Source organism: Falco peregrinus, chromosome 7, assembly GCF_023634155.1.
Source record: "Falco peregrinus isolate bFalPer1 chromosome 7, bFalPer1.pri, whole genome shotgun sequence".
NCBI lineage: Eukaryota > Metazoa > Chordata > Aves > Falconiformes > Falconidae > Falco > Falco peregrinus.
This window is the reverse complement of record NC_073727.1, coordinates 11,967,990-11,991,636: the sequence shown is the minus strand read 5'-3', so window position 1 is coordinate 11,991,636 and position 23,647 is coordinate 11,967,990. Positions and strand designations below refer to the sequence as shown.

General features: G+C 38.5%; 1 protein-coding gene across 1 annotated transcript in view; it reads right to left on the bottom strand.

The window, feature by feature from the left end:
* Window positions 1-233: 233 nt before the first annotated feature.
* Window positions 234-23,647, bottom strand: part of GALNT2 (polypeptide N-acetylgalactosaminyltransferase 2) — a 98,780-nt gene continuing 75,366 nt past the window's right edge. Inside the window, exons 9-16 of the mRNA XM_055810479.1 lie at window positions 20,234-20,321; window positions 19,570-19,673; window positions 14,569-14,695; window positions 10,485-10,577; window positions 10,207-10,290; window positions 8,313-8,439; window positions 4,427-4,546; window positions 234-3,145 (exon numbers count right to left, since the gene is read on the bottom strand). Coding sequence (XP_055666454.1) covers window positions 2,990-3,145; window positions 4,427-4,546; window positions 8,313-8,439; window positions 10,207-10,290; window positions 10,485-10,577; window positions 14,569-14,695; window positions 19,570-19,673; window positions 20,234-20,321 — 899 coding nt within the window. The 3' untranslated portion in view covers window positions 234-2,989. The remainder of the gene's footprint in view (window positions 3,146-4,426; window positions 4,547-8,312; window positions 8,440-10,206; window positions 10,291-10,484; window positions 10,578-14,568; window positions 14,696-19,569; window positions 19,674-20,233; window positions 20,322-23,647) is intronic.

Here is a 23,647-nt window from a genome sequence, read left to right as displayed (position 1 = left end):
CCTGAACTCCCCGCTCAATGTAAAGCGGCTTCTGTGATAAGACAATTTCCTCAACGCTATCATATTGGTTTAAATACAAACACATTCTCTTTTCATAAATGCAAATATAAACCCACATATACACACTTTAAGAACAGGAATGACCAAGTGAACCAAAGCATTTGGAAACTACTTCAATCTACAAGCTCCAGGCAGACTTCCTGGGTTTACTCAGTTATATTAACCATCACACATTTATCTATAAAGCATTCTTCTTTATTTAAGTTAAACAATTTTTCAAGGATGGTTTCCATCTATAAAATGAACAAAGTACAAGCTCTGTACAGCAGACTTTTCAAACCAACTGAAAAAACAGTTTCCAAACTATGTTTTGAAAATCTGCAAAACAAACATTATCACCATTCTTGCTCTGAAGACAGTAAGAAGAGTTCTCAGGAGACTCCATCGCAATTTGCTTCAAGGGCTCTTAACTTACCTTTCAAATGGGCAAATTTCTTCAACATTAAAAACCCCTAAAATCACAGTAAGTAACTTTGGCACACTGTCATGTAAACATAACGAAAGGATACCACTTCTTGTCCGTTCTCTCAAAGAAAAGTGACATACAGCTCCTATATTAAAACCCCTATGCACAGCATCCATGGGGAATTAGTGAAAATATTCCTATTTTATGATAGCAGTTGAGATTAGATTTAAGAGGTGGAATACAGATTTTTTTACTAGCAATTCTGATTTAGATATAAGTGGCAGGTCAATATTCAGAGTTGCAACTGCTGATTTCAGTTAGTACTACCCTTGCTATGATTGAAGTTGCAAATGGAAACACCTCCACGGTAGAAGCTAAGTGGTTGGGGTTGCTGTTTTTTTTTCTTTTCAAGTCTGTTTTTCAAAACCTCAAACAATTTATTTGCTACTGAGCCCATGTTTCAGCATTTATTTTTCCAGAACATGAAGAAAACTACTGCTATGTTTATGAATCATGTTCTTCAAGTTCTCAGCTAGGTTAAAAGGCTACAGATAGGGAGAAACTAAAAGCTGAAAAACAGTTTATCCACCGTATAGCCTCTAAAACAGGCAAGTTCTGGAGAAAGTGGATTGTGAAGAAGCAAGAAGTATTATTCATTAAACAAAAAGATGATGGATGGAAGAAGCTGGATTTAACGTCCCCATCCAAAAAGGTACACAGGTACTTGCAAGTCAACTTCAGACACACAAGGTATTTATGGGCACAGACTAGCACAGTTAAAGCCACCTTGCCCAGGAAAGTACCACCCCTGCACCTCCTGTATAGGTGCAGCCAAAGAAAATGGGGGGTGGGGTCGGGAATAAGTTGGGAACTACTCTACTTCCAGGAACAAAGAAAGAGGGGAACTGTACCAGCATACTACAGTACAGCAGATGTTTTTTATCTCCTTATATCAACCATTATATTTCTCTGAGATCCATCACCTTACTAAAACCACTTCCTGGCACCACGTCTTCATGAATTTTTGTCAGTGCTGACTTGCTTACTAGTACTTATTTACCTTTGCTTCTCAGTTTAAAAGCTCATTGAAGCATTTGCTTTTAATAAAAAAAAGGATATAGTCTATGCAAACATAAGAAAGGACAGGTCAAAGTTGGGGTTAACTTTGACATTATTTTAATATAAAAATGACATCAGCTGGACTGAAGCTGCAAAAAACGCACAGGTTCTATGGTTAAAAACACATAGGATCTGCTGGTATCCAGGCTGATTCCCAGAGCCAAGCCTGAATCCATTCAAAAGCTCCATTTACAGAAACAAAACAGAAGAAAATTCCCCAGTAGTAGGTCTATAAATTAAGCAAGTGCAATTCAGAGATATTACATAGCTGCTCATCATTGCAAATTAAAATTCAGATCTTGTGCTGTCAACAGTGACGTTACTATTCTATCTTATTTCTACAACTCAAAAGGGGAGCTTGAGAGAAAGAAATTTCTCGTTAGGGCCCAGAATAAAACTGTGCTGAACCCACATGGCTGCATGATAGATCTGCACTGTTTATATATTTTTTTTTTAACAAAGGAAGAAGTATTGTAAAGACAAAGTACTACAGAAATGATCAACACAAATATCAAGTACAAGTTTAACGTTATCCAGAGCACATGTAATGAATTTCCAAGTAGGAATAAACAATCCGAGCAATCATCTGTGCCGATGCATTGGCTTATTTTGCTATTTTCTTTCTCCTCCTGAGTTTCGTGATCTCCAGTGAGGGCGAAGTGTTAAGAAGTAGATCCAGTTTGCAAAGCAAAAGCATCCAGTGTTAGCACGGACATCACACTCAGCAGCACAAAATCTGCACCTTCATAAAGTTTCACTCTCATAGCATTCCAATCTGATTTCTGGTTATACGTATGTCAATCACTTTGTTGATAATTATAGGATGATGAAAACTGATATAAATCATTGGGAACTGACAATATATATACTTTTTTATATTTATATTTAGAGTCCATCATAGAAAAGTTCATATTCAAATTACCAAGTACACACAGGAGAAAAAAAAACCCTTCAAAATGACACTTCTGTTTCTGGAAACGACAAACCATGATTTCTATGCAAATGGAGTTTTAAAATGACCTTTTCCTAGTAATTTTCCCCACCCTCCCTCCCACACCCTGTTCCCCACAGGTGTTTCTTCAGATCCTTTTTTAAAATCATACATCAGTTGTTCCTAGAGTTAATTATCTGCTGTGCACGTACATAACTGAAGACAGAAAGGAATCATTGAAGTCTTCACACCAAGAAGGAATTCTGCTGCAGTCATATCCAGTGACATCTTTGCAGTGCTCCAAGTCCCCTGGATCCCTGGTGTCTGCTTCAGCACTCTCCTACTTTCAGATAAAGGTGGAATACTGAGGTATATAAGTTCCGTGGAAAGTTTTAAGAAATACATCAGTAATTCAATCAAAACTTTGCCCAACGTCTATGAATCAAAACAGCGTTTTGCTCGTAAGTCCTTCTCTACTGCTGCAGATTAAGTGTGAATTTCCACTGTTGTGACAAAGAAGGACTGCAGATCTCAACGGTGAGACCACCATTTTTGGCATTTCGGCTGTCTAGACAGAGGTTGCTGCCAACGTGCCTCAGTTTAGAATTGCTTTCAATTTGTTCCCATTTCTGGAAGAGAAAATACAGTTATTGAGTTATTGAGTGGAAAAAGCAGGAAAAAGATGAGTCCTACATCCTGTCCTTTGAAGTCTTCATAAGCTTCCCTGGCTCGTGCTCGGGAAAGCTGTGAAAACTGCAACAACAGTATGTAGTTTAGATGAACCTTGGAAAAGGGTAAGTTATGGCAAGCCTTGCCAAAACAACTGTTCACTCAGCTAATACACTGCAATAGATGCAGAAAACACCAAATCATTTTCCTGTACTTTCACATGTCTCAAATATAGTCAACACCACATTCCCTGTGTGAAACCTTTGGCCTGAAGGGAAAAATAAAAATCAGAGCCACATAACACTGCGGCTCTGAACATAGAGAAGTAAGAAGCACAATCACCAAAGACAACTTTACAGAAATCTGTTAAGACACCCTTCAGTTTTACAGAAGAAAACCAATCTGTGCTGCCAAAAGTTCTTTGCCCAAGGGGATGCCAAGGATAGAGTAAACCCCAAATACAGGCTGTTAAAAAAAAAAAGTTTTCTGTTGCATTTCTAACGTACTGTGCTTTTAAACCTTATTAAGAAAATCTTGCTTCCTTAGTTTTCTTTTCTGAAAAGTGGCAAGAATATTCTTCCTTTATCAAGTAATAGCATTTCAGTTTTCTGACTGCAAAAACTGAGATACAGAAGCAAAGCAGGCAGACAATCAGAACTGATGACTTAGCAGAAAGAGATGAATTGTTACACAACCAGATCAAAAAGATGGTATGACTCTGCAAATGTGATTTTCCTCAGGCATGGGAAATAGATGAAGTTACAATGCCGCATTAATAAAAATAAAGGAGTCTAGTGCTGTTATAAACAGCTCATAGCTGAAAAGAAGAAAGGAAAGCCAAACCACACAGACACAGACTACATACCCTTCAAACTTCACTGAACGATAGCTTTCAAAAATACACTGTAGAATATATATTCTATTTCAGAAAATGGACATGGCAGTTTGAAGACTGTTACCCATCAGTGCTGTTGGGTGAAACCTTTATATAAGGCCACCGTTGGGATAAAACCTCTACGTGTCCATAAAAAGATTGTCACTGGCCTACGAAAAGCACAGTACACAAGCTTATTCTGGCTGCTCTGCCAAGGTGTCAACTCATCCCAACTTCACACACACAGCAGTGAGACAGAGAGGAGTAGAATGGACAGAAGATATGATTACCAGTGCGTGTTCTTGCATTCTCATTCACAACCCTTGTTTTCTCCACTGTCTGCAGAGTGCCTTCACGACATACTAACCTGTCTGCTGTCATTTTCCCTACAGCCCTGAAGTTTTATTAGTGAACCAGGTGCTCTGTCCACAACAGTAAGGCACAAATCCATATGTTTCACTGACTTGTCCTTTGTTAAGGCCCATTCCTAGAAAAAGAAAGAAAGAAAAAAAAAAGTGTACCAAATTGTCTATACTAACATTTACACATAAGGTGCTTGTGCTATCTCTGCATATATAGCACAGGTTAAAATCCTGTAAATAGCATGAGCGTTAAATAGTATGAGCATTAGAACGATGTATTGCTTCCCATAGAGCAGGAGAGGGAAAAAAGGTGGGTTTCAAGCACAGTAATTCCAGTTGCTTCACTGTCCCCAGGTCTGCTCAGGGCTGGCCTGGTGGTTTGCTCCCTCTCCTGGGTTTACAGCAGTACAACAGCCAAGCACACACCACGGATTTAAAATACTTGCCCAAATATTTGTCCAGCTATATTTGTATCCATATCTCTCTCTGCATAACACCACCACCCCCCCCCCCCCCCATCATCTTTGTAGGGGAGATTTGTATATACATAATTATATATATATATATATGAAACCCCTACCAGCTTGGTCTGCAGCATCACCGGCCATCCTACCCACACACCAGAAGCATGTGTACCACACTGAGCAAACAGTTCTTAATCGGATAGAGACCACCAGAAGGCAATACACAAGAGGGCCACACCAAAGGGCAGAGGGAGAACGTCACTTCCTATCCAAGGCACGACGTACAACAGAATTTCTCTCAAATGCATTTAAATACGCAACTCGGAGCAAAGAAAAGCTATTCTGTATGTACTGTTGCCCAGCTTGGTTGATCACAGCATCCTCCTGTGCAGGGCCTGCTGATCAGACTCTCTCCATGCCTTTCTCCCCAGTGTTTGGTCTCGGGGTTCCAGACTGGTCTTCACATGTCGAATTATCCTTTGAGGAAAGAAGCTGATCTATCAACAGAAGACATGCTAATTACCCAAATCATGCTCACTGCTACTTAAAAGTGGCACGATTAGCTTTTCTCCAGCAACTAAAGAGGATTCAGTGTTGTATAATACAAAACCCTAGATACACAGGGCCAAGCCTGGCTACATTTAAATGTTATTTTGCAAGCAATCAGCATTTCAGCAAAGAATTAAATGACTAGTCCCATTCCATATTTTTTACTAATTTTCTGATACCATAACTGATTTTTTGGCTTGCGTAATCACTTTTAAACTCAGCAGATTTAACAACGATTAAATTCCTTTGAGAACAGATGCTCAGGAAACAATCAGAACCTCTAACCAATGTCACAAGTAACTGCCACTGTACAGGTAGCAAGCAGTTAGAAGGGTACCCCATTATGCAAGCACCAAAATAATGACAACTATGCAAAATAAAGCAAAGCTAGCAGAACTCTGTGTGTCCCTTTTTCTTCCAAACCCGGAAGCTAAAAACTTTTCCTTTTGTTCTCAACATGTTAATCTCGGATGACGGCAAAATTACTTGTCTTCTCAGTTCTGTTAAATTCATAAGATATCAACAAGAATCATTAACAGCCACTTTTAACTTAAGGAATTAAGCAAATTATTTTTCAGAGCTTATCAGGAATCACAAATGCCCCTGAAATAGATGGCTCCCTTATAAGATGTATACTGATTAATGACAGTTGAAAATACTATCAGGAAGTGGTAGAACTTATGTTTGAGAACCCTGCAAGAAAAGAAAATCAGAGCCTCAAAAATACTGTTTTATACATCTTCACTCTTCCATCAAAAGGCTGAAAGTGCCCCAGACACGACAGAAATCATGCAAGAAACTAAAACATTTAAAAGCCAAAGATACTGCTCTGCAAAAGCTCCAAGCTCTGCTCCTGGAGACATCTACGTGATGGTCCTTCATGGTACAAAACACAGCGTAGAGAAGCCTTCCTCCAGCAATCAGGAGCTATGATTAGCTATAATGGAGATTAGATTCAGCAAATTCCACTACATCAGAAAAGAAAAATTGCAAGAAGCGTATGTGCTCAGGGCACAGGCTGGAAACAGGATAGCTCTAGGTAACAATTTGAAAGTCAGGACATTTGGAAAAACCTGTGTCATAAATCACAAATATAAAATTAGTAGACCACCACTAACCTGAGAACTTCCCCTTGTGCCTAAGCGCATTCAGCTTTACATTTAGTTCTTTACCATAACCCTACATATTTGTACATAATGGTCAAACATCACAGTTTCTTCAGCCCTTTAGGAGGCATGCATCTACCTTTTTAATCACCAAATTCTACCAACCTGTTGGGGGAGGGCAATTCCCATTTTCACTTACATCTTGCATTTTAAGTTGTGTTGAGCATAAGCCAGAGCAGCCTCTTCAAATTACAGGAGGAGGTCTCCACAGTCTTTAATATCTGAGTGCTCTTAATCCCAGCCCTGCTCCCCAAACGCTCTCGACAAGAACAGGTACAACACCGCATAGTACAGATCTAAAGGCTGGTTTATTCCCTATCCTCTTCTCCCATGCTGTTCATTCCCTCCAATCCAGTACGAATTCTCTTTTAACATACAACCTGGTTTTGACCCATTCTGTCCCTTAACCTGTCTGAACGTCCTCTCACAGGGACGTGTTCAGAGCAAGTGTATATTGGTTTGTCAAGGTCAACTTCAGAGAAGAAACTGTACATAAAGGGGGGTCAGGTTCAGGGGAGGGGAGTCTGAAAGAAGAAAACAACTGTGTTTCTACAGAGAACACACAACATCACCAGAAACTCGAAGAGTTCTGCACCAGTTCTGATACATTCATCCTTTCTCCTAAAAAAACCCCAAACCACTGTGGTGTTCTGAAAAGATGAGTGTACTTTCATAAAGGTAAAAGAAAAAGCTTCCCCAGATATATCCTCTTTAATGATGGGGAAGAGGCATATCTCAGATATATGATGGCAATGCGTTCAAATCAACACAACGTATCTTCCAGGAAATAACTTCTTTCAGGATTCATCTGATTTTAGGGGTTTCCCCTTTAATTTAAATCATTTAATTTAAATACTGATATTCACTCCATAGTAAATTACAAAAAAATTGTAATTGGTCAGCCTTCTATTTTAACAGATGTACTTGAAGTATTAATCTTACCTTTTACTTATGATCAGCTTGATTACAAAAAGAATTAACGACAAAAGCAGCACACAAAACAGTGAGCACAAATGTATTTCATGAACGGTAACCAAGTCACAACTGCATAAATAGTCTTTGAAATAATTAGTACTCTCATTTACAAATTTGACACATTTGCAATTAGTTTAAGAGTAGGATTAGAAAGGATTTGTTGAAACACTCCCTTTTACTGTGGGTGAACGAGATATGACATTTAGGCACCTCTGTTTTCTAGAAGAGCCAAATGGGGATCTAAGACAGATTTCTTTTTTATGCCCTGCTACAGCAAATTGGAAATGACTAATAGGGCACCACAGTAAAGCATTCTTCTATTTTGCTGACCTTAGGCCATATGCTTAACACAACCCAAATCTTCTCTTAAGCAAAAATCCCCCCTAAAAAAAGCAAACACCAATACGCTGAAAAAAGCTTTATATAAAGCATAAAACTCCTGGGAAAGAAATTATTGGCCTCTAGTGTAAAAGCAAGTATTTATAAAGGCAAAGGAAAGGGATAATCTGATGCACACTTAATGAATCTCTGGGCTCAGGTTCTAATCCTGAAAATGCAAAATTATATTTTAAGAAGAAGTTATTTAGCTAATCTGTTATAACAAGTGATCTGCTGATTTGGGTTCATCTTCCTATCACCAGCACATAGTACCTGCTTGAGTTGAAAAGTTTCATTTTCTTTTTTTTTTTTTTAAAGATCGCATATTGTGAGGGAAAAAAAATGAATGGCATACAGACCTGGTTTCCCCCGGCGTTATGACATTCATAAACTCCAACAACACCATCTGCAAAATGGCCCAAAGTGTCAAGGCAATTGGTACCCTGCTGCAAAGCCCCAAAAGCTATATCTTGATGATCAGGTACCCTAAAATAAAACCAGAAATATCTGCTTAATTCAGTTTCTTTAATTATTTTTTCAACTCCTTGTCTTCACTCAGAATATTTTTAAGATGACAGGTTAAAGATGAGTGATTATTACTATCTGGAAATCTCAATCATCTTCTGAGGAGGGAAGGCAACTACCTGATCATGAACTGATCAAACATGAATAAAGTTGCAAGCTTAGGACAGAATACAAAGAGACTTATACCAGAGAATGAGGATGAACATAGAAACTCAGCACAAAAAGCAAGCTGAAGATGACTTAACATCATCATGTAAGGTCACTCAAGCTATCAGTTAAGGTCATCAAGCCCTCTTTTTTTTTTTTTTCCCCCCAGCCAAGCTAGTTTGTGGCAAAAATATGACATTCTATATTCTTCCCAGACTATTTTTACTGAAGTGTTAGAAAAGGGGTTAAGAATTAAAGAAGCAACCAAACCAATCAATGTTTTGCTAATATCTGTTTTCTAATGGTTGCACATGAAGTGCACTCATTTAGGATGGAAATATCTAGGCAAAGCCATTCAACAAAGTTCAGTTGTGGAGTAGAGTCTGTGAGTTCATGTCAAGCAGTAAAGCAAGGGCGTATTTGCTCCTTTTAAGATTTCAGATGTACTATACTATGTAGTTTATATACTATATACATATATATGTGTGTGTGTGTATATACACTATATACAAATATACTATACTATGAGTATAGCTATTCAGGCCAGCAGAATGAGCACAAGAGATGACACAGAGTAAGACAACGTTACACTTAAGGAATGCTTATGGCAGCACATTTTCCAGGACAGCTCGCAAGACACTTTTCCTAACAAATTAAACAAAAGTAACTTACTTCCTCAGCATCATCCTGGTTTATGAGACACTTCAGTAAGCGTGGCTGTGTACATGGTTCACTAGGGCTGTAATGGCTGGTGCTTTTGCATTCCAAGCCTGTATGCCACTAGCAGTTACCTGACTCCACTGACATGAAGTGCCCCCAGGAAAAAACAACAAGTATTCTTATAAACCACACACAGCATCTTGCCGTTACACTACCAGCGTTAGGCTGACAGCAGACAAAATAGTTTATAGACTCAGATCTGACTGATGCACTTACTAATGGGTTACTGAACATGAAACATTTTATTCTTTCAAAAGTGCTCCTCCTCAAGGATTTTTCATGAGTTAGGATTAATTCATGTTACAGAAATTGTTAGCAGCGTGACCCCTCATTCCCCTCTTCTCATCTCCCCCCTGCTCTGCTGAGTTAATGGTTATGCAGTGACAGAGAACACGCGGCAGGAAGAGCAGAAAACAGCTAGAGTCTGCCAAGCATCCCCGGCCCTCTTGCCTGCTGACTCCCATTACTGAGAACGTCTCCTCGCTCAGCTGGGTCTGCGCTTAGGCAAAGGCAAAAGCTTTAAAGGGATGACAACAGGATACAGAACAGTGCACTCCTGAGCAAACGGCTCCTGTAGGAGACTAACTTCAGGCACTGCTCTCTAACACACCTGTTAGTGCAACCGTAGTTGCAGTAAGTAGAAAAAGCACCTTACTAGGGAAAAACGGCTCTTTAGGAATGGAACTAAGAAAAATCAAAAGCAAAAAAGCCCACGTGAGGCATTACTTTCACAAATAAATTAAAAACCAACCACCCTCGACAACCAAGGAAGGAGAAACTGATGATTTCTGGGGAAAGGGGCGGGGGGAGCAGGGGGAAGAGAGAGCATTCCATACTATCTCTGATTCAGCCAAAACTCACCGTAACTCAGGATAAACATTTTCAAGATACCACTTGAAGGGTTTGCAGCTAAGTCTCTTTCTGAGTTCCGTTCGGCTTTGAATACTAGAGGGGGAAAAAAGGAGCAGTTTTCAAAGTCAGGCTGCTGTCTTTATGTACATTAAAGAATAGAGAACACTCAAGAACAGTAGAACTGTATCTTAAAGAGATAATACATGACAGCTAGCACTGCTTTCACCTCAGAAGGTGCTGTCTCCTGAAGAGTAAATGAACAGGGCACAGAAGTACTTGTGACTTACTTGCCATAAGGTACATTCCTGGCTGAAGGCACTGCTGCATAATAGAAATTTTTATACTCATCCATCCAGACTTCTGCTGCCCTGCGTGTATTTCTAGGGACAATCATATGAAACACATAGGTTATATTTTCTTCAGCTGTAATTAAATCATGTCATTTATCTTTGGGTTCATTTTAATTCTTCCTAGTACTACATATTCAGCTGCCTCAAGCCAGGCAGAAGATTCCCTATTAAAAGACCCAAGTAATAGAAAAACCATTAGAGTGTAACATAACTGAAATCAATGCATTCAGAATTAAATTTATGTCTTTTCCACACTCATCACTGCTTCAGGTTTTCATGCAGAATATACATCTTGGAGTTCTTTCTGCAAACTTAATGGAAGAAGTTGGTAAGTGGTGGTTTGGTTTTTGGTTTTTTCCTTTTTATAAGAATAACTTGACAGAAAGCAAATTCAGTGAGTGTTCACCTGGATAAGCAAGCTAATTGAAAACTTAAACTCAACAACTGGCAATATTTAGTAATTTCTAAAACCAGATGTGCTAACACGGGCAAGACATTTTCAGTCTTCATCCTATTCCTACCACCAGAGCACTCAAAGTTCCAAAAAGATATAATCTGTCATGACCAAGCAAGTCTGCTGTAGCCGAGGTAACAGAGGAGAACCAGTAATTAGAAAATATTTTTAATGCTTTAAAATTCAAGAGAGATTAATTACTGCAATAAATGTGAAAAACAGTAATCCAAGTTCTTTACTTCTAATCAAACACATCTCTAACTAAAATTCCTGTATTTATGTAACTAGTGTCTTTAAATCTCCTTTTGGGTTGCAAAGGGTAATGCCTTTTTCCATTCCCTGGCTTCCATATAAAACTCATTTACTTCCATTGTTCATAATTTTATGCTTAGAAAATTAAGCATTATTTCACTTGCAACTGCCATGCTCTGAAGCTTATTTTACATTTGGCAGTAAGTTCATCTAAAGCAACTGGAGTAAACTCAGTCAGCCAATAACTTCTTTAATATGATTTTCCAATCCAAAAGACAAAAAATAGTCAGTGAGCTCTTCTTGCGGGTTGCTAAGAAGGAAGGACGTGGGGAAGAAAAGAAAGGTCACACAAAAGACTTCAATCAATTTTTTGAGGACTGTTTTTTTCCTTGCAAAGCTTCCTTTAATTTTTTTGTGAGCAAAATCCTATTCAATCCAGATTAGAGAGCTATTTCAGTTTACCTTCACTCGCAGTCTCTCAGGCCTGTGTGAGCATCACCCAGTCACTCAGCACCTGCCCCTGTTGCTTGCTCAGCAATCGGCTTGGCTGCCCACAGGCCAAACGGATTTTGGTGGTGGGAGAGGAATTGTTCAGTTTGCCAGGGTTTAACAACTCCAAAGACACATTCAAAGCCAGAACACATGCCTGTGTCACACGTCCCCATACCTGGGGACAAACAGCTCAGGCTTAGTGTGCCACGAATACAGGAACTGCGTAGATCCTGAGAAGTGCCTAAACTACTAAGAGCCCAAAGGCGGCAGGGTACCAAGGAACACAGCACAGGGAGCACCCAGCACTGCTGGGTTAGGTTAATAAGTGGTAGGTTAATACAACCTAGCACCGAGCAATCAGAGGTAGCTTTGTATGGAGCAGACTGGGGTCTGCAAGGTTTATGAGCTCATCTGAAGTGGTGCAGAAGTGTCCACTGGCCTAAATCCTGCCAGACGCAAGCTGTATCTGCCCACACCACAAAGCCAGGATGTGGGCTTCCTCCTTGTGAAACAGGACTCCCAGCCTCTCGTCCAGAATCACCAGTTTTGGCCACCAAAAGGCAGCGCATACTGACTAGTCCACTAAAAACAGGATGCTTACTAAACGCATCCAGAATAAACTGACCACAGTCAAGGGACAGATGATGGTTTAAGCTAACAAGTCCTAACTGCAGGACCAACACAGACTCCATGCGCCGAGTTCCTTGGCACCATGGTCCTACACATACCTGATAATACCTGTATTACAAGGGTATCCCATTACCTTAGGTTTCTCATTCTCTCATCACTAAAATTGATTTTAAGGCATTCTGTTGCATTGGTTTGACACCCAAGAAAGCTGAAAGGAAACCTTCAAATATGGAGCAAACTGTCAACCCTGCTTTTAAGTGATATACAACTTTTCTACGTCAATTCAAAAATAATCCCACTAAAACAAGGAATTTTAACAGCATTTCAGAATTTGAAACAGCTGGACAGCTAAGGACACAGGTAATAAAACACCTGCAGAGAAATACAGATCTGAAAAGGGGTGTAAGCTTCCAAGACACTGATTTGCAAGCTTCAGCTGTCCTCACCATTCAGGTACATGTGGGAGCTCTTTTCAAACTCATTTGGAACACAACAACTGGAAAACACAATGAGACTTCAGAAAACCCCGTCATAGTAATTGTCAGGACATTCAAGTGATCAAATCACAATGATTTGACTCCATAACAAAATCTAAAAGCTTTAATCCCAGTATGAATGCAGAGTCTTCAACCCTTGCTAACATGATGCATTTCTGCCGTCTGCTGTATCCTTGCACGCATACAGCCACACCTTCTTCCTACTTTTCATGAGGTATCTTTAAATACCTCCTCATATCACAAGGAAAGCAGCATCTTGGCAACAGCCCAAAGATGGAAAAGCTACAGAGGAGCAGGAATACTGCACAATTTATGTGCTACTAACTATGCTCCTTGTTACGACACTGTCATTTTAAAACCTACTGTGAAACTTGAACATTTACATCCTAAGCCTATGTAACACAGTTTAATTGGTAGATATTTCTACCCTCTGGATGCACACTATAAATCCTGGAATAGAGATGTGATGTATTAAGCGAGGATAATTCATTGCTAGATTTTGTTTTCCCCTAGGTATATTATTCATTTTTCACTGCGGCATAAAATACAGATCTCAAAGAACAGGGGGCCAGAAAAATCCCTGCTATAACTACTGGAAGAAATAGGACAGTGACTTTATTGTAGCAGACTTTTAAATTCATTAGAATCATCTTGGTGGCATAACCAGCATGGAAGTGAAGAATTACACCCTAAGGAGGTTCCTCAGTTTAGGTGAAAAATGAGTCCAAATACACCAGCAGCTTAGAACGTTCTTATGAATTTAAATGTGTCCATGATTACTGTGTTTCTTCACATTAAACAGTTTGGGCTCCGTACCCCTTCAAGGATAAACAAAATTTTAATTTCTAGCTTTTAACCGACAGAATCTTCAGCTGAGACTTGTACTTCCTCAGTCCTCTGTGCATCAGTCCAATTCTCTAAACCAGAACCTACAGTGATTTTTCAGCTACAACTGAGCGCGCCTTGGTCAAAACAGCCAACATATGCTCACACAATACGTTTCATCCACATTAAACACTGTGAACCTGAATCAGAATTGCTATTCTCATTCTATAGAGGAGAAACTGAGGAAATAGCTCGGTATTTCAGCTACTACTGTACACTATCAATTACAATCAAAGCAAAATTAACAGGCATATTAATCTAAACCCTTAATACTGAATTTTCTTGGCTCTGTAGAAAAATAATTTTTAAACACTAGAAAGGAAAATATGGCATAGAATGAAGCTGCCAACAGACTGGCACCAATGCCAGGATCAGTCTACATGATCATTTGCATATCACATACTGATCATTTATTGACAAAAAGCAAGGAAAACATACCCGTAACAGTGTATTCTGGCTTTTAGTGAATGATGAAACTGTTTCTATAAAATGAAGATTTACGAGACAGTTCTGAATCTTCTTTAAAGCCAAATAAACAAAGTTCTCATAACTGATAGAATACCAAGCTAAGCATTTCCTTCTTTTCCAGCTCAGGCTGTGCCTAATAGAAGTTTTCCCTTTTTTAACTCTCAGGCTCTTCTCTCGTTTGTGTAGTTGCCTTAAAGTCTTTAACTTCCTTTTAATTAGTATTTTCCCAAGCTAGGTAATATTGCAAGTATTTCTAAAGATCCTTAAAATGAAATTGCTGCCATCTGCTGATCATCTGAAGAAATTCAAAACATTGCTATTTAGCCGAAGACTGAACAGCTACCTTGCAAACACAGTACCACTCCCACCGGGAAACGTGTAAGGATGCTGTTTGCGGAATACGTGACCCACTCTGCTGCAAGGGATGATTTCTAGGCTCCCACCACATTGCCAAACTCTGAATGAGATCTCTGAAAAACATGAAAGACCAACATCACAAAGTACTGTAATTTCGTAGTATACTATTTACAGAGAAGGCTTTCAGTGATTAATGCCGAGGAGATCAATAAGATAGTTTTCTGAGAAATTCTAAGATAAACAAAGGCATATCTGAGCATTTCTTATTCTCCAAGCTCAGGAGAAATAATCATATTAACCCGGAAGCAAACCTGTATGTCTTCTCTTACCTGAGGTTACCAGCATTCCCCAAATTCATAAACCACGCTGTGATTTGTCAAAGTTAGGTCTATATGTGCTATTACTGTGCTTTATCTAAAGGGTAAGCAACAGCAGATACACTTAACAGATAAATTAATGATCTAGGTTATAATACATTTTTTTTCAGCTAAAGATGGAATAACACTGTGGACAAAAATCAAGGCATGATAAAACAATAGATGCAAGCTGCTGATTTATTATAGCAGACAACAAAACACTCCCAAATACTGGCCATGGAAGAAGCCGTATCAAGTCAATCTTGATTTGAAGACAGACTGAATAAAGATGCAACTTCTGTAAACTGAAGTTTGTGGACAGTACACTTTAAGCCAATCTAGTGAGCTAACCCAACTAGGGGGGACAAGAAGGTCTAGAAATATTTACACACCTTTCTCAGCTTAGACCTTTCATAGCAGAAGTCACCTAGTGCTGACTGAGAATTTTCCCTCATTCATTTCAAATAAGCACAGTAAGACAGGTGCTGCCAGGAGTGCTCTTCCCGTTTTGATGATGACCCCTTTAGTCCAGCACCTGCAATGAGTTACTGAGCGCCACCCTTACTTTCAAGCCTCCTCATAATCATTCAGTATCTTTCCACAGATTAAAAAGAAAATAAATAAGCTGCTCCAAGGTTAGCATCTACCTTTTATGACGTGCAGTAAGTGCCACTCCTTCCCCCAGAAGGCTTCTTCCCACACACAAAAATAAGTCATAAAAATAGCATTACTTAAAAAATTAAATTGGGGTGGGGTGAGGGGGTGTGTGTGATGGACCCCAACCAAAACCAAACTAAACAACCCCAAATAAACAAGAAACCATACCAAAAGAACACCAAACAAAAAACCCCAAAGGTTAGAGAGCATGTCATTTTGATGGTCTATCCAGGAGGAAGAGAAAAGAAATGCTGTGATTTCAGCTTTGACAGTGCAAGTTAACCGTGTTTCTGCTGAGTGCTCTTTGCTTTTACAAGGTTATTTTCCTATTTGTTCTCCTTCAGTGATAAATTCCATTGCATCAGGGCCAATTAGGCATATTCATGAATCCTAGACAGTCAACAGCCCAATCTATAGGCAGATCATCCTCCAAAAATATTAATGGCAATATTGTCTTTGCCAGTAACTTAGGTCTTGACTTTCCAGTCGACTTAACATGGGACAACAAACAAAAGTGATTTAAGTCAACTGAACATGACATTCTCCCTGTACATTTTTCATGGCACTGACTTCAGTCTTACACCTCTTATTTTGAGCTTATAATGAAAAAAAAATTGAGAATCACAGTAAATGACTGGTCACTGCTATTAAACAGGTTAGTAACAAAAGCACTTCTGTGTTTCTACCACAGTAAATTACACACAGATGACTTCAGGCTTTCCCATATATAGCTCAAATCTGGTCCCATACTGCTCAAATTGTTGAAGCACAAGAGCAATAATCTTCTTGTACCACTCTGAAACATTATTTATGTAGCTTTACTATGAAGATCATACAGATACTAGCCCAGCATGAGGGGATGCTGCACTCAGTACGGACAGCCTGGTGAAAGACAACTGGGAGATCTGATCGAAGATAAAGGCTCTTGCATTAGGCAGGCAAATGCAAACCAAATGCTTGAAAACTCGTATTAGATTTATTTAAGTGTTAGGATATACATGCCTCATGAGGTAAAGTGAGATTCTGGTTAAAAATAAAGGCCAATGTAGTATGGCTAAAGCTCTTTTTTTAAAAAAAATAATTCATTTGAAGGTTTAATCCATCTATTGAATGTATGTAGGCATTGAAAAAGTATTTTTGTTTTAGAAGTAATTTAGAAATATTGTGTCAACTTTTTTCATTATTCACAGCTGCCTTAGTGTGTACATCAACTTAATTCTCCCTCCATAAATTCCCAGAAATGTAAAACTACATGTATACTTCCCAGCACCTTAGATTCTGAAGAATCTAAAAAAAAAAAAAAAAAGTGGAAATGATGAAAAATAGCTCTATGGGAAAGAACATAGGACTACTGAATAGGAAGAAGCAAACTAATACTTATTTGCACCAACATGGCTTCTAAAGCCTGCACGGAATTTTAAAGAAAAAGGAATGTACAGCAACAAAAACAAACAAAAAACCTCCCTCCAAGAACATCCTTAAGGCATCTTTTTTGTTATACCTGAACAGTGTGAGACATAATGTTACTATTTTTTTACAATTTCAATGGACACAGTTCTTCATTAAAAAGGCATGAACAGCATGTTGAACTTTCTTGCATGAGATTATTTTACACCTCTCGATAACAGATTTGCCCTTTTTATCGTAGTGTGCCATCAATATAGAAGACGGGGAATGTCTTACTCCCTGATTTTAGCAAAATTAAGACAAATCTAGGTTTTCAAATTTGACCCAAACCTTCCAACGGCCTATCCAGTTCTTCAGCACACTCCAATCCTCCCATGCTTATCAAAAAGCATGGTAAAGATTCTAAGAATTAGAGTTTATGAATTCAAGACAAGACTGAGCAAACCTTGTTCCATGTTTTGTACAGCAAGCTCATGTTATCCGTGACATTTAGCCACAATCTGAAAATGCACTGCATCTTCACGGTAAGAGCTGCCTCTTTGCATATGTAGGCAAAACACTGCAGGCCCATCTTGAAATTTGTAAAGTTGAGTCTATACTAATATGTGAACAAAATCTCACGTAACAGCTGCTCTGTACATGCTTGAAGCAAAAATGCTAGGTTTCATAAAGGATAAATATAATGCATACAACTATTTTGCAAGTCCATCTAACAGGTTATCTGCATGTAACATCATCCACTGATCCAGAGAAATGCTCGAGAGCAAAGAGGCCTGACGAGCGTGCATGTTGAATTTTAAACTGCACATCACAGATTTCTGATATCTGGTGCACGTGCCATTTACTGCCCATTAAATCATATGCCATATGACTTCTACTTGTCTGCAGGTAGTCTGGCAGCTATGAACAAATCATGAACTGTTGGATGTACTGACAGACCTTGCCTGTTCAGGGAGCAGAGAAAAGGCACCCCAAAGTCTCCACCTCCTCCTTCCCATGGAGGAGGGGGAACAGAATGCAGCAGGAGCAACATAAACAGCTTTTCGTCTGCAGTCTTCTCACCTTGAGTGAGGAGCTGTTTCTTGTGCCCTTTCTTGCTATCAAGACCTCAATTATCAAAGCATAAAAGCAGCTGCTAAGTTTTCAGAAAAAAATTGGTCGCTCAAGTACATGCTTGCAGCTAATCAAATACTTAAGTGCTCTAGTGGCAAAAGAGGTTTTCAGAGCAAATGCAAGTATTGCTATAGTAAATCTATACAACGAATTTCCAGGACATTAAAAAATGAAAAATTACGATATTTATATGAATACAATTCAGCAATTTACAGCCAAAATAGTGAGAAAGCAGAAACACAGAAAGGAATTGTTCAAAATACCAAAGAGGTTTCTTTGAGTATTGCATGGGAAGGTCAGAGACTGGACTGTAAGAATGCCTCTTCAAGCCTTCAAGTTTCTTACAGGACTGGTAAATACTTGGTTACCATGTCTCCATCCTTAGTGCGCTGTATACAGCAGACATTTCCTTGTAGGCCAAGCATATGCTCAAATGCATATTTCAATAACTCAAAATACTTATGGGTTTTCACAAGTCCAAGGTATTTTAGGATTTTCAGCTAGCATGTGCAGTAGTAGAGAAGTTTCTATCCCTAGAGCTGGTCCCAAAACACACTACTTAGGGTAGAGATGCATCTCAGATATTCTAAAAAACTAAATAAATGACAGACTGCAAGTCTTCAGAAGTTGTAGAGTTCTGCTCCTCCCAAATCTTTCTTTGTTTTAATACAAGTACACCAGTCTTAACTGGAAAAAAAACTTTGTACAATATGGTAATGCCAAAGAGAGCCAAAAAATACCTACCAAAGCCAGATCTAACCACCAGGTCAAAAGAGAAATGGCTAAAGCACAAGTTCTCTCAGCCCCTCCTCCTTCTTCCCTAAATCCCACTCAAACACTTGAAAATGAGTAATTACAGCAAAAATGCCTTCTCACCAATAATTATCTCATAGGGCTAAAGTAGGGGTATAAAGTTCAAAAACTCACTAAGTATAGATGCCGTATTATTGATGTTAAGAAACAGATTACTCTTCAGTCAGCTAAGATAACTGATTTCTTAAGGTATATGTAAGAGTATTAAGCTCATGAACTCCCGTGCTCTACTTTTCATGATTACATTTTAGCAACATCTTAACACATGTCTTTTATTGCCAGCATTTAAACAATTTAATCAGTAACTTTAGATGAGGATGTGACTTTCAATCAAGACAGCATTTCTGAAAGTAATTGCCTATCTATATCCTGTCATTTTTTTATCAGCCAACTTCCATTACAAAAAAATATCACTGCTTAATGAAATACTTTTATTCTCTCCTAACTAGCATATAATTCCTACCTTGTTTTAATTCCTTCATTGTAATAAACCTTTTGGATTTTGCCAACAATGCATATGAAATTTTAATGCTGGTTTTAACCCTCTTTGCAGAAAATCAGGAAGACCATGACTGACAGCAAAGGCAATGATGAAACCTGCTTTCTTTCAAGACTGATCCGAAGGTAAGTAATATACATACCTAAGTTTTCTCCACCCCAAACATCCATCATCATGTCATACTTCCCTAGTTCTTCAAAATAGGATTTGTCCATCACAAATAACCCACCAGCTATCATGGGTGTCCTAAACAGAGGAGAAAAATGAAATTAAATACAGAACCATGAAGTGGGAGGTAAGTATTATTTGCACCTCAAGGTTAATACCTCCTTGAAAAAATCTGCAATGCTTTCGAATGCAACTTATTTTGCAGCTATCACTTCAAATGCTGTCTCCATACATTTCTATGACATATATAGTGCTGTGACCACCCTCTAAAGCAGTTGCCAAATCTCCAGCTGGCCTACATGTTCCTTAAAGGGTGGCAATCTGTGCCAGCAAGAAAACATTAAAACCGATTTATTTTTATCCCTCAAAACATACCAACTTTAAACAAAGTGACATCTACATTTTGTTAAGGGTAAAGCATCTACTGGTGTGCTTTAAAGTATTCTTTTAAATACTATTTATTTCTGAGAGTCTCATAATGTGTCCTGATCACTATATGCTACATAAACACAAATGAAATCTCAATTCTAATGAAAGCTATAGCAAAGATGCCCTTTCAGACTCAGAAAAGATGATTTCTAAGTTGTTTAGTTGCAAATTACAATCTATTAAAGGGAGAAGTGGTGGTACAGACATACTTTATGGGAGCAACTGGATTTCCTTGCCGTGCTCTTCTTTGCTCTGGTGTCATGTAATCCCACTTGAACACCAGGTTCCAATCAAAGCCTTCAAGAAGAAGATATTAGAGTAGGATGTTAAAAAAAGGCTGTGATCATCATTCAACTTGTAGTAACTGAAATCACTGGGAACTAATTTAAATTAAAAATGTAAACTTGTTCAAACTTCTGGGTAAAAAACAAAGTAGGAGTCCAGATGACAGGTAAAGAAGTTGACAAGATGGTAAAAAAAACCCCTGAAATACAAAATAACTTTTATTTCTTTTGTTGTCATCTATTACTCCAGGAAACCCAGTCAAGAACTGACAAAGCAAAAGCCTTCTATATGAATCCAGCATCTTGTATCCTTACATTAAATAAAACATTATATGAAGATCTTCCAGCCATTACAAATGCTCCCAACGGTCCTTTCAGTACAATTGCATTTCAGTTCTTATCAAAAAATCACATATTTATGTTTACACAGGCTTTATGCAGTACACTCACTACTCTGTCAACAGGAGCTATCATAAAGGTCACAACAGGTTAGCTGTAATAAAATAGGCTGCCACTTACTTTATTAACATTCATTTAGCTTCCTGCTTTCCCACTGCATGCTTCTAAGTGCATCACTTTTTAAACTTAAGGCAAGCACTAGAGCACCAACATCTTACTTCCCATATACGTAATGTACATAAATGTGCATACACACAGCAACAGCTGGTCTGGTCCTTTCTTGAATTAAAGACAGAAGAACATAAAGATCACTAGAATAGACAAGACCAGTAGGTCACCTACAGCAGTTTTCTACCTGACAATCATTTGAATTACCGCCTTTAGGCAATGATACACAGCTGCTAAGACAAACTTCCTACAGGAAACACTTTCATTACAGTTTTTGAGCATGAACATCTATTAAAAAAACTACACAAGGTCCATAACCCTCTCCCAGTACACCTAAGCAAATCCTCCTTGTACAGCCTGCCTGCTGCCAAACACATTTAGATCCTATGAGGTCATGTAATGAATGATTTCCAGACTTCTGGTCCACAGATGTCAATAGTTTTCTTCCTCCAGCATAAAGATAAAGCAACTGCTTTGTGGGGAAATGGGGAAAAAGCTAAGGTAAACGGACATCCGTAAATGTGCGTAGTAATGATTGATGCAGAAAGTTAAAAACGAAACAGTTTTCGTTTTAACTCACAAGTTATTTATCTCACACACCCACTACAGAAATTATCCTGAACAGTCTTTACAGCATGCATGCCAACTCTTTCTCTCCATGCTTGAGTATTTCATGAAGTGTTGCACTGTAAAAATGAAAGACTGTCTAACTACTCCCAAACTCCAAGTAGCAACACAGTGAAATGGCTACAATCTATAGTACTGCAAAGCCTCCAGCATGAAAAATAAAATGAGCTCCAATATTTCCATGCAGTTAAAAAGTCGCATTTCATCACACATAGCCAGCAAAATTACTAGCATCTGGGAGAACTTGAAAAGCCCTACTGTTCCCCGGCAGAAGTGATAGAGTTACATACACTGCAGTGAACACAAGGGGTCTCTTTTGGAACGCAACACTGCTACAAAAGACGAACAAGTGCATAAATTGTTTACCCATAAAAACTGGTTTTCCATCTCCATTTTCACTGACTCTGGGAAAAATCTGCACTCAGTGAGATAATATCAGTAACTCTGTAAAAGGAGTATTTTTAAATACAAATGCATATCCAATATGAAATTCTATGCAGTGTAAACTGCATCATAGGCATACTCTAAATTATTAGATCTCAGTTAACTACAGTTTATTCCAGTAATTAAAGTGTTTGTCAGGGCCCCTTAAGCACTTCTGCAACACACCCCACACACACCCCCCCCCGCAAAAAAAAAAACAACCAAAACCCACCATTTGTAACCTGAAGTGCTTGGATTTAGTATTGGCCAAACTTGGGAATTGTTTCAGCCCTGTCCACTTTAAAAAGTTTGTAGCCCTTGCTAAATTGCTTGTCTTGGGTTACTAAATCCTTTCAAAACACACCAAGCACAAATGCTGTCCCAGCTGTCTCAGCCACACAGATATTGTATCTAACATTGAAAGCATAGTTTTGGTTTCCATGTTTAGACTTGGCCCCAGTGAAAATGTCCCGTGATGCCAAATGCTGTAGTGCCTCTAACATGGTAATCTGTCCTCTGGGAACTGAGAAGAAATATATTATTCATGTTTCAACAGATCTCCAAATAGCTTTAAACATTGGTATGTGCAAAATTCCTATTATTATTAAAAAAAGACAGCTTCTCACTCAATCCAGAAGTACAGAGGCTTCATGCACTTCAAAGATAGTAATAAAGAAATACCTATTTCTATTGTGCACAGGGGGAGAAAATTAGCATTAAAAAGTAAAAAAAAAAAATAAAATAAAAAATTGGGAAACGTAATTCCAAAGATGAAGCATGAAAAGCAGTAATAAGCGAAAAGATCTCTCAATCTTTTCCCACTTCACTTGGGAAGAATTAAAGAGCATGAACCCTGCAGGAACCAATCAAGGGTTTCAATGAAAGAATTTCTCCTCCTACTGCAGACAACAATAAAAGCCACATAATGGTATGGGGATTTTCATACTTGAGATATAATGAACAGATTGGGTAAAAGCCTTAAGGTTTTAATAAAGCTGGCACACAGATAATAGCACAGAACCATACATTAGCATACTGTGAATATACGCCCTGTAGGTGTTATTTCGAAACATTAATTGAAAGGATATAGAACCTCTCACCTCCAGATCACTGACAAACTTGAAGCAAATAAAAGCAATATTTGCATAATGTTGTATTTTAGTTTACCCGAACAATGCTTGGTGGCCAGTTAAAGACTAGTAACTGAAAAGACAGACTTGAAATTGTTTTTTCCTTCCTCACTCAAGAAAGTCCATTCAGAAAAAGCTGGAACACTGTGGGAACAGCACTGAGTAATTTCTATATCATGGCTCATATGTTTGTGCAGACATTTCAGTTTCCAGGGTTATAGGAACAACTATTAAAAAAGGGGGGGGAGGGGGCACAGAGAACAGCTCTTTTAAATGTTAGATTCTTGCTAACAGCGAAAGTTTTAAAAATTCGTAATGAGTAAGAATTCTAGTGTGTGGTTGCCCTCCCCCTCTGGTAAAGGAGAAGGGAGGATTTTTATTTTTATTGAGGGCTTCACAAGTCTTTTTGCTGTTTGCTGCCAACAGTTTACACCAGCTAGATATAGTGAGACTGTAGTACTTCTAAACTCAATTTAACAGCAAATTTTGTAACAGAAAAGGTATAAACACAACAACTTTTCATGGTCACGTTACTCGTCACAATTACAGATCATGGCTAACAAAAACATTTATTTTTTAAAGACATCCAAAG